At 34.2% G+C, this 13,890-nt stretch overlaps 1 protein-coding gene across 4 annotated transcripts in view; it reads left to right on the forward strand.

Annotated features, from left to right (window-relative positions):
* LOC140432429 (myogenesis-regulating glycosidase-like) overlaps positions 1-13,655 on the forward strand; it is a 91,177-nt gene extending 77,522 nt beyond the window's left edge. For all 4 annotated transcript variants that reach the window (XM_072520327.1, XM_072520328.1, XM_072520326.1 and 1 more), the window contains exons 11-13: positions 3,642-3,783; positions 11,660-11,822; positions 13,376-13,655. In XM_072520327.1, the coding sequence (XP_072376428.1) occupies positions 3,642-3,783; positions 11,660-11,822; positions 13,376-13,560 (490 nt within the window). In that variant the 3' untranslated portion in view covers positions 13,561-13,655. The remainder of the gene's footprint in view (positions 1-3,641; positions 3,784-11,659; positions 11,823-13,375) is intronic.
* Positions 13,656-13,890: the final 235 nt, after the last annotated feature.

Below are 13,890 nucleotides of genomic sequence, written 5' to 3' on the forward strand. Positions count from 1 at the left end.
TCATCTTCAGCTGTTCTTATTAGCTGTTCAAAGTTTAGCCCTGTCCATTGTCGGATGTTTCTGAGCCACGATAGTCTTTTCCTTCCTAGGCCTCTCTTTCCCTCGATTTTTCCTTTCACTATAAGTTGGGCATATTGGTACTTATTATTTCTCAGTATGTGGCCTAGGTATGATGTTTTTCTAACTTTTACTGTGTTAAAAAGTTCTCTTTCCTTGCCTATTCTATGCAGCACTTCTTCGTTTGAGGTATGCGATGTCCATGAAATTTTGAGCATTCTCCGGTAGATCCATATTTCAAAGGCCTCCAATTTATTTACGGTTGATGTTTTTAGGGTCCACGTTTCAACTGCATATAGAAGAGTCGACCAGACGTAGCATTTTGTTTTGATAAACGTAGTCGAACTTCGAGTTTTATTCGAGAATCACAAAGCAGTTTTTTTATTTTTTCGAAAGATTTTCTGGCCTGTTCTATTCTCGATCTTATTTCTAGATCATGATTTAGGCTGCTATCGACCCAACATCCCAGGTACTTAAATCTATTGACCTGTTCTAAAATGTGCCCATTTATTGTGCAAGGTTGAGGTACGTTTTGGTTTTTTCGTATTGACATCACTTTAGTTTTTTTAATGTTTGTTTTCATACCAAATTGCTTACAGGTCGAGTTTGTCTTGTCGATGAGTCGTTGTAGACCTACGTCGAAATCCGCAATTAACACTGTATCATCGGCGTATCTGATACTGTTGATATTTACGCCATTCCCCTTGACTCCATCCTTGGAATCCTCCAATGCTTCTTTAAATAGAAACTCGGAGTAAAGATTAAACAGCAGAGGCGACAAAACACATCCTTGTCTAACTCCCCTCCTAATTTCTACTTCTGCGGATGTGGAACCTTCGATCCTAACTCTGGCGTTTTGGTTCCAGTACAAGTTTTTTAAGAATTTGATGTCTTTTCCATCTAAACCGACTTCTTGCAAACGTTCCAATAGTAGGTTGTGTCTTACTCTATCAAATGCTTTTTCGAAGTCTATAAAGCATATAAATATATCTTTCTGTTGGTCGTAACATTTTTGGGCGAGAACTAGTAAACTGAACAGGGCTTCTCTCGTTCCCATGCCGGCTCTGAATTCAAACTGATCGTCTCCGATGATTGTTTCGCACTTTCTATAGATACGATTATGTACGATTTTTAGTAGGACTTTTACTGCATGATTCATAAGGCTTATCAGACGGAACTCATTGCAGTGTTGTGGGTTTGGCTTTTTTGGTAGTGGGATGAATATTGACTCCAGCCAATCTTGGGGTATTTTACCTGTATCATAAATGCGATTGAATAAAAGGACAAATATTTCGATATTTTCTTTGCTTATTAATTTTAACGTTTCTGGGTATATTTCGTCTGGACCTGGGCTTTTATTTATTTTAAGATGATTAATTGCATTTATGATTTCAGATTTCAGAATTGTTGGCCCTTCGTTGTTATTTTCCAATCTTGGTTCTTCTCGTATGTCGTGAAAAAGAATTTTAATATAGTTTTCCCATTCTTTCAGTTTGTCTTCCGTTGATTCTAGCAGTTTGCCATCTGTGTTCAGCATGGTGTGAAAAGTCGTTCTCTTGGTAGTTGATGTAAACTCTTCTACCTTTTTATGTAAATTAAAAAAATCGTGCCTTTGTTGTAGTTCTTCTATTTCCACGCATTTTGTTTCCAGCCATTTCTCTTTTGCTTCGGGTATTTTTTTTTCGAATTATTCTATTTAGCCTTTTGTATTCTCCGTCCTTGTCATTTTTTCCTTTAGATTCTCTTCGTTTGTTTATTAATTGTAAAATCTCTTCTGTCATCCATTCCTGTTTGTTATTTCTAGGTATTACTTTTAGATGTTTTTCCGTTACATTGTTCATTTGTTCTTTAATAGTTTTCCACAGAACGTTTATGTCATCGTACTCGCTAATTCTATTGTGGTCGATATTTCCTAAATTTCTGTTTAATTCTTTATTTACTGTCTGATGTATGGTGTCGTTTTTCAATAATTGGATGTCTAATAGTTGGTGTTGAGGTTTTTGTTTCTTTATTAGTTTCCATCTTGCGCGAACTTTTGCAACAACAGGATTATGATGGGAATTGATGTCAGTTCCAGGATATGTTTTTGCACTGATGATTGCATTGTGATATCTTTTGTTGACCAATATGTAATCTATTTGGTTACGGATTACTCTGTTTTCATTGTGTTGTGGTAAAGTCCAAGTGTACAATCTGCGAGGGTGTAATTTAAACCATGTATTTGTCGCTACCATGTTGTGTTGTTGGCAGAATTCTGTCCTTCTCTCTCCCCTGTCGTTCCTTGCTCCAAGTCCGAAGTCTCCAATCAATCCAGAAACTTTTCCTCCACCCAACTTAGCATTAAAGTCACCTAAGATAAATGTTAGGTCTCGTTTTTTGGTCATCTTTATAAGTTTTTCTACGTCAGCATACCACGCTTCTAGCTCTTCTATGGGTTTATCGGCCGTAGGGGCATAAGTTTAAATGATGTTAATATTTACTGGCTTTCCGGATAGTTGAATAAGAAGACATCGGTCCGAAAATGGCACAAAGTTTGTGACGGCATTGTTATATTTGTCTTCTAAAATTACTTCAACCCCGTTACGATGAACCGGATCATTATTACCCGAGTAATAGAAAGTTTTGTTCATGGTTTTAACTTTACCTGAACCTGGCCATGTAACTTCACTCAAACCCAATATCTGCAACCCTAAACGTTTCATTTCGTGGCATGCATTTGCTAATTTTTTCTGATTCGAACAGACTTCTAACGTTCCATGTTGCAAGCTTGCAAGTTTGTATTTAAAATATTAAGGCTATTCCTCCCGGGGATTCTTCGCACCCCTTGATCATCTAAGATCTGCCGGGGACTAGGGGCCATTTCTGTTTGTGCTTTCATTGTAGTTTTCTTGGGAAATATATACCAGAGTGGTTTCCCGTTGCCTTCTCTGGTTTGTATTTTAGCCGATCCTCTGGACACAGACGCTATTTGCAGCCTCCCACTCTGGGTCAGACGCTGCGTGCTAGTTTGATCCATACCACTTACCAACTCATCCGCCCGAAGCCGTTGGTCAGTAAGTAGGAGATCGCTTATACCGGCAATCGCTTGGTAAAATTTTCGCCATATCTGGCTACCCTCACTTAGTTTAGCCTGCAGACCAATGCAGTTGCCCGGGGTGTGGCACGTGGAGACATTAGTGGGAGTTAGCTGTCTTATGAGGACCAGTTATCAAGAACCATCTTCCGTCTAAGACGCTCGATGTGGTCGTTCCGATAAAAGGTGCTACCTCTATAACACAACTCTACACCCCTTTATTATTATTATTATTATTTTTTTTATTTTTATTTTTTTACTTTTTTATTTTCAATAGTGAGTTTTAATTTATACCAATAACATATTATGTATAACAATAACATAAAACGAATAAGGACAAATAAGAAAAAAAAGGGATATTTGCGACATGCTAAATGTTATTTGATTAGCTTATATTTTAGGATTGATCAGGGAAAGATATATATTTAAATTTCAAAGCTTAAGTATTTTTTAAACCAATAGTGGCGTCAAAATATTACGATAAAAATATGTTAAATATCTTAATTTTTAGAGTTTTGCCTGACATGATTGGTGGAAATGGTTATGCCGGAAAGTTGCCCGATGCTGAACTTCTCGTGCGATGGACACAAGCTAACACGTTTATGCCCGCAATGCAATTTAGTTATTTACCATGGGAAATAACATCAACAAAGGTAATAACTTACATATGTTCTGTTTATTTAAAAAAAAATAATTTAAAAATGCGACATATTAGTCGCATACTTTTAATTTGAGGGGGACACTTCTTAGTGCTAATTTCATAAGAGTAAGATTCATCCCCTCTATATTGGACATACCACTTATTTTTTTTTTTTTAATGACATTAGGTATCAAAACATATCTCATTTAAAAGGTCTGGTAAATCTGTAATTAACGCTAGAACCACAAGGTGGAATTTGCGGAACTTTAGCAACAAGGTGGCGTCATATAACACCGATAAACTCGCTCTTTATATTTCACTCCCTGCTATTTATAACTTTAGGTGTTACGGTCAAAAGTGTGTTTAATAGGTATTAATTAACATTAAAAACTGAAATTAAGTTTTATTAACACCAAAGTTATAACAATTATTAGAAAATTTAAAAATGTGCCATATTCGTAACTTAAACTATAAAACTAAAGAAAACATTGCGTCACCAAATTTTTTTATCAAAAAGTGTGTTAAAACTGGTAAAATAAAAAAGATAATAGAATTTTTACAAAAAAAAAGTCATTTACAATCTACACAAATGCTAAGGCGATGTTCGGCGCATACACTTTTATGGCAATGTTCACATTTATTTCGAGCCTTTCTGTTCTTTTTTCGGAGACAGAAGTCACATCGGCCTAATAAATCATTTATCCTTTAAGCAGTTTCTTATTCTTCTTCGCAATTCAGAAATTTACGAATATTATTCCTAATTTCTCTTGGGAGACGTGTATTGGTCATTATTTGTTTCAAATAATCTTCTACAAGGGAATATGATAAATCTTTCAGAAAAGCGGACGGTTTCTGTAATTTTGTTTTGCAGTTACATTTGCATATCACATAGGAATTGAATCCAGCAGTATCAATCATAGCATACAAAATTCGAAGTGGTCACCTACGAGTTTTCCTCGAGACGTTCGTTAGATGACAAAGTTGATCAAAAGTATCAACGCCGCCTTTTGTTTCATTGTAGAAAAAAATGATTTCAGACTTCTTTGTTTTTTCGTCAATATCTGCTGTCGTGTGCATAGTTGATAACAATATAACAGTCTTGTTTTTCTAGGCACGTAAGAAACTAACGGGCTGTTTTCGTCAAAAACAAACAAAGATGAATCAATATGTTTTCCGTTTGTTTTCACTAATTGCTTTGGAATATCTGGTTTATTTTTTCTGATTGTTCCTACCAGCGTTAAATTCTTTACCTGTAATTTTTCTGCGGCTTCGTACGAGGTAAAACAATTTTTCATAGTGCAATTTCCATTTGTCCCATGAATATGTGTTGTAAGCTCAAGCACGTACTGTGTTGGAATCGAACATTGACTTTTTCTTTCCTCCTTTCCAATATAAGGTTTAGCAGAGCACATATAATATGTTTTCGCATCACACATCGTAACGAGTTTGAGACCCTATTTGTCAGGCTTATTTGGGATATACATCTTGAAGGGACAATGGCCCCTAAATCTTAAAAGCGTCTCATCAATTGTTACATATTCCGATTGAGTGTACATTTGTCTACAAGATTTCTCGACCATATCCCAAATATCCCTAGATACCTATCCCGGATAGCTGCAAATTTATCAATCTTTCTTTTGTCTTCTCCCGTTTCCTTATTATCAAACCGTAAATAGTTGATCAGAAGTTCAAAACGGTTCTTGTTCATGGTTGTCCTAAAGCGAACAGGTCCAAAAATTGGTGACCATAAATCACTCAGTGTGACATGGGCATTTTTTAAAACACCGTTCAAATATAACAGTCCAAATAACGTTCGTATTTCGACACTATCCGTTGCTCTAAGATACCATTGCTCGCTCTTATATCTAATTTTCTTTCTTTCGATTTCCTCATTAGTGTACTTTACAATTATATCCACTAGCTCTTTGCTAAAAAATAAACTCCAATTTTTTTTGGATCCACCATATCTTTTGCTGGTCCTTTCGATCCTGGCAAGTGAAGAACCAAGTTTTTTTTGAAACCCTGCTATTTTTGCTATGGAAACTATTTAGACACCACCTACGCCCATTTTTAGCATATATAACTTTTTTTATTTTGGACTTTTTGTACTTTCTACTGCAATTTCCGGAGAGACTTCAGGATTTTCTAGAATTAAGGTATCAAATTCATCATCCTACGTATCCTCTATATCTATTTTGTCTTCAGTTTCCCTCTCATCGCTTTCTACAAACTTATCTGAGTCGCTAAAACCCCTTATAGCCATTGCTGCAACTGGGTATAGCTACATCTAATTTAAGCCTCTTTGACTCCATCCTTATAACACTGCAACAATTGTAAGAAATAAATAAATGAATCATTTCAACAAAACCTTTATATTTACCGTCGTAAAATTCCAAACGTAAATATCAAGATGGCGTCGTATGCGACCGCTATCGTAAATCTCAAAACTGACAGAAACTGATGCACTAACCTACTCGATGAGCAATTGGTAACTAAAAATGCGAAAGGTAGAGAGATGCTAGATGCTTAGCTATGTCCGGACAATAAAATCAGTTTAAGAGCGGATAGTAGGATTCGCCCATGGTACAATGAATACATGTACCATGGGATTGTATTCATTGGGGTGTATTCATTGTACCATGGGATTCGCCGGTCGCGGGCGATCACCTTGTGGTTCTAGGGTTAATCATTATTGTTTTGCATTTAATACCAACATCCATTGGGAGGTGAATTAATTAACCCGCGTATTATATTATGACAGAAAGGATATTTAAAGATAATTATAAAAAGTTACAAATAAAGTAAAAACACAAGTATTAACAAGAAATAAGTGTTATTTATTCATGTATTCAAAGTATACACCATTAAAATTCATGCAATAATAAATTTTGCTTTCAAATTCCTGTCGCACTTTTTAAGATGTTCCTTTTTTATATCTCTCCAAACTTGAATATTGCGCTGTTTTAAATTATTATTAAGAGATATTGGTTATGTTTTTTAGACCTCACATTTTAAATATCCCCACAAAAAAAGGCGATTGTGTTAATGCTGGAGATCTAGGCGGCTACTCGTTGACACCCCTTCGACTAATCCACCTTCCGGGATGATTTTGGTTTAACCAATCTCTCACATGTAGATCAAAATGTAGTGAATCCCTATCTTGAAGAAAATATAAGTTATTTCATCAATAAAAATATTTCCTTGGTCTTGTAGTTGGTTTTCCACACTATCAACTATTAAGGTTCGATAAAAGTTACCTAAAAGTTCCATATATGTTTAATCTGAGGGTCAGTCCTCTTCAGATTAACACAGTGTACAGTTAGAATTATGGATCTTTACAAGTTTGTTATCAGTTAAAGTACACGTAATTATTCGATAAAAAAATAACTTTATATTAACCGTAATTTTTCAAATCTTGTTGAAAATTAAATTCCTAATTGGTCATATTGGTTAAGTTCCGGTCTTAAGCAAGTGATGAACAAACGTGTTAAAAAGCATTCTGGAATGTTTTGAAAATATTGAGTCCCGAAATCCTAAAATATATAACACAGAGACCACAGTTTAAGCTACCGGTTTTTACCCCGGTCAAGGGGTTTAATGATCCTGATTCCATAACTGGTTGGTTTTCTTTCACAAAAAAAATTGTTGACACATTATTTAATCAACTGCAGAAAATTAAAACAGCCTGTGTCAAATTGCACGATTCTATTGAGCTATTCTATTCAGTTTTAAAAAAATATTTGTTGACATCAGAAACAACCTACCCTTTGTTACAGAAAATATACAAGAATGAAGGGAACCGAATAGACGGGTACGAATTGATGAGAATATTGAAATTTATCTGCGAGAGAAACTTGTGGTACAGGATCCCACTGCAGGATCACTATGTTCATAATATAGTTCATCAAACTCATATTTTTACATATATTTAAAAATAGGAGAAAACCTTGATTATTGATGGCTGATCAAAAAGTGCCCGCTGATTTTGACAAATATTTTATTTCGGTTATTTAACAGCTGGCAATCACAATTTTCCACCATTTTTTTTTTCAAGCAAACCTATAACCTTATATTAAGAAAATAATTAGCTTTAATATTATATAAAAAACGTGCATATGCGTAATGAGTAGCGTATTTTATTTCAAAAATAAGAGAACGAAATAAAATTTTTGTCAAAAATTAATTACTAATAATTGAATTAAATATTTGCGGCGACTTTTTGACCGGCAATCTATTACCAATGTATCCTAAATTAAATGTATGTAAAAATGTGAGTTTGATTAACTAAGTTATGAACGTAGTGATCCTGCAGTGGGATCTTAGGCTACTGTGACACTATTATATTTTAAATTAAGGATTCGATTTCCTTTTGAAAATCATCTATGTGGTGCAAAGTTGTTTCAAAAAGCAAATTATTAACGATGCCAATGAAACCAACTGCAAAAACTGCAACATGTGTCTCTACTTTTTAATTGATCAAGACGTTTCTAAGGAATACATTCTCGGAAGAAAGACCGACAGCTCTTGCCATGTTGTTCATCTAAAAAACTTTACTTAAAGAAATTTCTGACTTCAACGAACGGGAGATCAAAAGTATCTCCGATAAAAACAAGGATTAAGTTTCATTTCTTTGGTCTTTTTTATACAGCGGCTCCCTGAACCAAACTTTCATCCGCCGCCATTGATCAAATTCATGAAAATCATAAAATAATTTTCAATCATTTTTGGAGTAAAATACTCTTCTTACTGCGTTATGGCTACATAACCCATAAGAAACCATAATTATTAATGTTAAACCATTTTTCTTTGAGTGAAATTAAAATTATTTCATCAAATAAGGGCTAAGACAATATGTAGTTATAATAAAACTAGTAGAAAACTAGTACAAACTAAATTATTGAAATTTTAGTAACAAGGATTAAGAAAGTCAAAAATCAATAATACATTCATAAAGTAAAAAAGTTCGATAAAAACAAAAGCAAAATGTAACGACTCGTAATCAAAATAAGGTTTATCTTCAATTGTCTTTTATGCAGGTATTTCTATTGCATATACACGAACTTGCAAAAATCCATTAAAAGAACATAATTAATTACACTTCCTTCTTCTCATTTCTAAGCTCTTCTTAGGGCGTGGTAAAATTCTAAATATTGTTAGCTTGCTGTCTCTATTTGCTGCTATCCTGTACCAGAGAGATGGCTTCATGTAGGGACTTTTCCACTATAGTTTTCATTTGGTCTGCCCATGGTGTAGGAGATCTTCCTCTTAGTCTTCGTCCTTCTACCTTTCCTTCTACTAGTAATAGTTCCATGGTTCCCGTTCTCTTGTCTTTTCCGAATTTAGGTACGCTTAGTTTACTTTTTTTAATAGCTTGTCTTTTATATAAAGCTCTTCCAAAATTGTTGGGTTAGTTCTGTGTTCTGTCCAGAACATGCATAGAACTCTTTTGTAAATCCACATTTCGATGGCTTCAATCTTACTTTTATTAATTTTTTTAAAGTCTGTTTCAGCTGCTTATGTAGCAATGAGAAAATAAGAGCATTGACCAACCTGAGCTTAGTATTCCTTGTTATTGTTTAGTCTTTTCATATTTTAATTAATTTACCTATTGTAGTTCGGAAAGTGATAGTCTACGCTTGATTTCTGAGGAGTTATCGGCATTTTTGGTTATCAAGGAGTTGAAGTATATAAATCTACTACTTCGAAACTCGTCACTTGGTGTATAAGCGGTAGATTACTATTTGCTCTTTCTATGATTATTATTTTTGTTTTTTAGGTGTTGATCCAAAGTCCGAACTTTTTTCTTGTCGGGATTAGTCATTCGGTGATGGCAATCAGTTCGACTTTATCCACGGCTACTATAGGTGTGCCATCTGCGTATCGTAGGTAACTGATTTTTTCTTCAAACGTCAAATAATGATGACATTACTTATCTAACTTGATCCTGTCACAGTTTGATGTCTCCGCCGGCAGCAGTTTTTTTTCCCATTTCTTTACGGCGGAGGGAAAAATGTTGTCATGGCAACAATATGAAACATGTCACAAAGCATCAATATAAATGTCATTAACAACAATTAAACATCATTTTTATTTATAGTTTTATTAAAAGTACAATTAGTTAATGAGGCATTTTCAAAATTGAAACCGTGCAAAAATATTCCCGACTCTTGATACGCATTGGTAATTGTTGATGATACTGATGGTCGAGAACAACTTTCAGCAATCATTCCCGATGTTGGCGAATCATGAGGGTTTAAAATTTTTTGAGCATTATCGTTCTTATCGGACTTGGAGGGCCCCAAACGTGCTATTGCATCATTAGCCGCGGACTCAATTTCGTTTAAATTTTCCATTTTCGCACTAAATTTGCGCTTGCGGTTGCAACAACAATAAGCTGTCTTTAATAATTGCAAACAACTGTCAAACAACTGTAACCAGGGAGACGCAAATCCCACCGACGACTTAATTATTTTAATTTCTAACATCTAGACGACTTTGATAGTTGTCACAGTTAATTTCGAGTAAAAATAGCGTATGAATTGTACTATTTATGGTTAAAAATTGCTACGTTTGAAGAAAAAATAGTATACTTTATTCGGCAAAGAAGCGACTTTTGTTGACTTGCCCTCTATTACGCGACTCACTTCGTTCGGCGCGTAATATCGGGCGAGTCAAGAAAAGTCATGCTTCTCCGCCTCATAAAGTAATATACTATTTCTGCCAACTATAGTGATTTTTCCATCCCATTCGTCCAGTAATTTTCTCATTATGTATTCAAAATATATGTTGTATAATAATGATGATAGTATGCAGCCCTTTCTGGTTTCTTTCTTTGTTCTGAAAGCAGTTGAATATATTTCGTGTACTATAACTCTGGCTTTGGTTAAAGTTTTTATCATACAGATTTCTTATTAGGTTAACTAGGTGGCTAGGTACTTCCATATTTCCCAATATACTACAGAGGTCTTCCCATTTTACTGAATCGAAACCCTTTGTGCTATCTCTAAAAGAGAGCCGCATTGGCATATTATGTGTTCACGATTTTTCTATTATCTATCTGTTAATCACGCTCACGCGTTCCTTTTCCTGATATGAATCCACATTGTTGTTCGGTTATCTCTGGAAGTAAAAAGTTCTTTAGCCGGTTATTAATTATATCTAGCTTACTACAAGATATTGCTTACTTGAGATATTAGAGCAATGGTTCTGTAATTGCTATATACGGTTAGTGATCCTTTTTATTAGGTAAGGATAAAGGTTGATTCGCACCACTCATCAGGCCATTCATCTTTGATTAATATCATGTTACACATATCCAGTATTACATCTACGCCAATCTCGCTCATTCCTTTTAGATTCTTTTAGCCATCATAGATGCTATCTATATAAGCGTTTTTTCTATCAAGGTCGGTTGAAATCTGATCAGATTAAAGCAGAAATCTGAATTTGGTTTCGAAAATCAGTTTACGGATTTATTTATCAGATGTCGCTATTGCGTCCAGATCGAAGCCATTTTATAGTTGCTTCTGTTATGACAGAAAAGATTATTTTCACGTTCAGAGCGTTTGTGAATAGCCGCTCCGAAGATTCCTTTAAAGGTGAAATACGCATAAGCGGATACACAGACGCACTATACGTGAAATCAAATCTTAACTGTCTTTTCTTTAATTATTTTGTATTTATTTTCATATGAAGGATGGATAGACAAAGATAATAGATTAAAAGCATGTATTGTATCTCTTCAAGTATTAATAACGCAAGGTTAAAGATCCATGATCGCTACGTATTTCACTGTTTTTGAAAATTATATGAACTATATTATCTTAAGTAAAGTTTTCGATATAAGGGTTGACGTATTTAACAAAAAAATAATTCAAACTTTGTTTTAGTTTAACGTTGCCAAAATTGTAAAGAAGTTTGTCACACTTCATGAAAGATATGCAGATCACATCATTAGAGCCATGAAAAACAGCGTGGAGAAGGGTACACCGGTCAATCCTCCAATTTGGTGGATTGCGCCTAAAGACCTAAAAGCCTTAGCATGTGATGATGGTAAGTCAACAAAATTCCTTTTTGGTGAAATACTGTTTTTTTTTTATTTTTAAACGTTCTTCGACTTCTATGTCAAAAAGATGTTAAAAAATAAAGAAGGATTAAAATATAAATTTTTGAAAAATAAACAGGATTCCTTTATTTTCGACGACACTAATATTTGTGTGTGGAATGTCTTTTTTGTGGAATCCATTGTACAGTTCTTTTTGTGTTTTCATTCAAAAAGTCAAAAAAATAAAATAGAACCAGCATTTTCTTTAATTTTCTTACCATATGATCTCCCCTAGTAGGATATTTTAATATTTGAGCATAAGTCTGAAGATGGCTTTGTAAGCCTTAGCTATAAAAATACTTTCATCTTTTAATTTGTGATAAATGTGTGTAAAAACATATCAGTGTTTTCAAAAATTAGATCTGGTTTGTAGATGACCTATATATGTTGAATCTTTAAAAATCCCCACTTTAGTCCAAATATTCCTTCGTTTAATCCAAGAGAGCTTGGTACCGCCGTTGTTAAGAATGATTCGTATTCAGCAATTAATTTCACTCAATTCTCATAAAATTTTTTGTAAGCATATATATAATTTATAATTGACGGGTCAACTATATTCTCAAACTATTATGTCAGCATGTGGTTTTTCGTAAAAAAATAGCTAATTATTTGCTTCCGAGATTTTTATTCGGAAAAAAATTTTGTTAGATACAGTTTTTTTTTGAGATTTTGATAATTTAAAAACTGTTTCTTCTTCTTCTTCTGGTTCCTATCCGTTTCGGATGTTGGAAATCATATTGGCAATCATGACCTTGCTCGCTGCGGCTCGAAACAGCTCCGTTGAGGTTTTCTTAAACCATGTTCTTAAATTCCGCAGCCATAATATTCTCCTTCTACCGGGTCCTCGCTTACCTTTGACTTTACCTTGCAATATAGACTGCAGCAGGGAGTAACGGTGCTGATTTCTCATAACGTGTCCCAGATATTGCAATTTTATGGGTTTGATCGTAAACACAATATCTGGTTCCTTCTTCATTTTTTCTAAAACTTCCTTGTTCGTGATCCTTGCTGTCCATGATATTCTCAGCATTCTTCTATAAAGCCACATCTCAAATGCTTCAAGTTTTTTAATAGTGGTGTCTGTAAGCGTCCATGCCTCCGCCCCGTACAACAACACAGAGAAAACATAGCATCTCAAATGTCTCATTTTTGTATCTAGGGATATGTTGTGACTTTTGAAGATGGCGCTCATTTTGTTAAAGACCGTTCTTGCCTTTCCTATGCGGCACTTTATTTCCTGTACATTGCTCCACTGTTCGTTTATAATAGTTCCCAGGTAGCTATAGTGTTTTACTCGCTCTATCTGCGTCCCATTAATGTATAGATGAGCCCCATTTATATTCTCCTTGCTGATAATCATTTGTTTCGTTTTGTGGGTATTAATGTTTAGTCCGTACTGTTGACTGTACTCGTTTATTCTGGCCATTAGCCTGTCCTTTAAAAACTGTTTAGTGTAAATAATATTTAGAACAATATATCATAAATATACTAAATGTTTTAGAGTACTTGGTTGGAGAAGAAATCCTAGTGGCGCCAGTAATAAAAGAAGGAGCAACTAGAAGAGACGTATATTTACCCGCAGGAAAATGGGTAGATGGAAATTACGGCGAAATCTACCAAGGGCCCCTAACCGTCGATTACGATGCTGGAATAGACACATTGCCTTTTTTTATCCTTAGTCAATAGGAAAGAAATAAATTTATATAAAGCCAATGAATAAATGTAGTTATGATATTATTGTAATATATAAAATTAAAAATAACAAACACAAAATATTTCCAGATTACCATATTTACAAAACAAAAACATTTTATAGTTTAGTGTACAGACATACACAAAACTTTCTATTTCTATTTATATGTTATTATTATTCGCGTGTGAATGAGAAAGAATATCAGATGTTTCAAAAGCAAATTTTATCAAACAAAAACAATACTAAATAAAGGCATTAAGTACTAAATAAAAAAAATGATATTGTCTTTTGATGATAAAGTGGTAATGAGAAAATTAAATGTG

This window comes from Diabrotica undecimpunctata, chromosome 1 (assembly GCF_040954645.1).
Source record: "Diabrotica undecimpunctata isolate CICGRU chromosome 1, icDiaUnde3, whole genome shotgun sequence".
Taxonomy (NCBI): domain Eukaryota; kingdom Metazoa; phylum Arthropoda; class Insecta; order Coleoptera; family Chrysomelidae; genus Diabrotica; species Diabrotica undecimpunctata.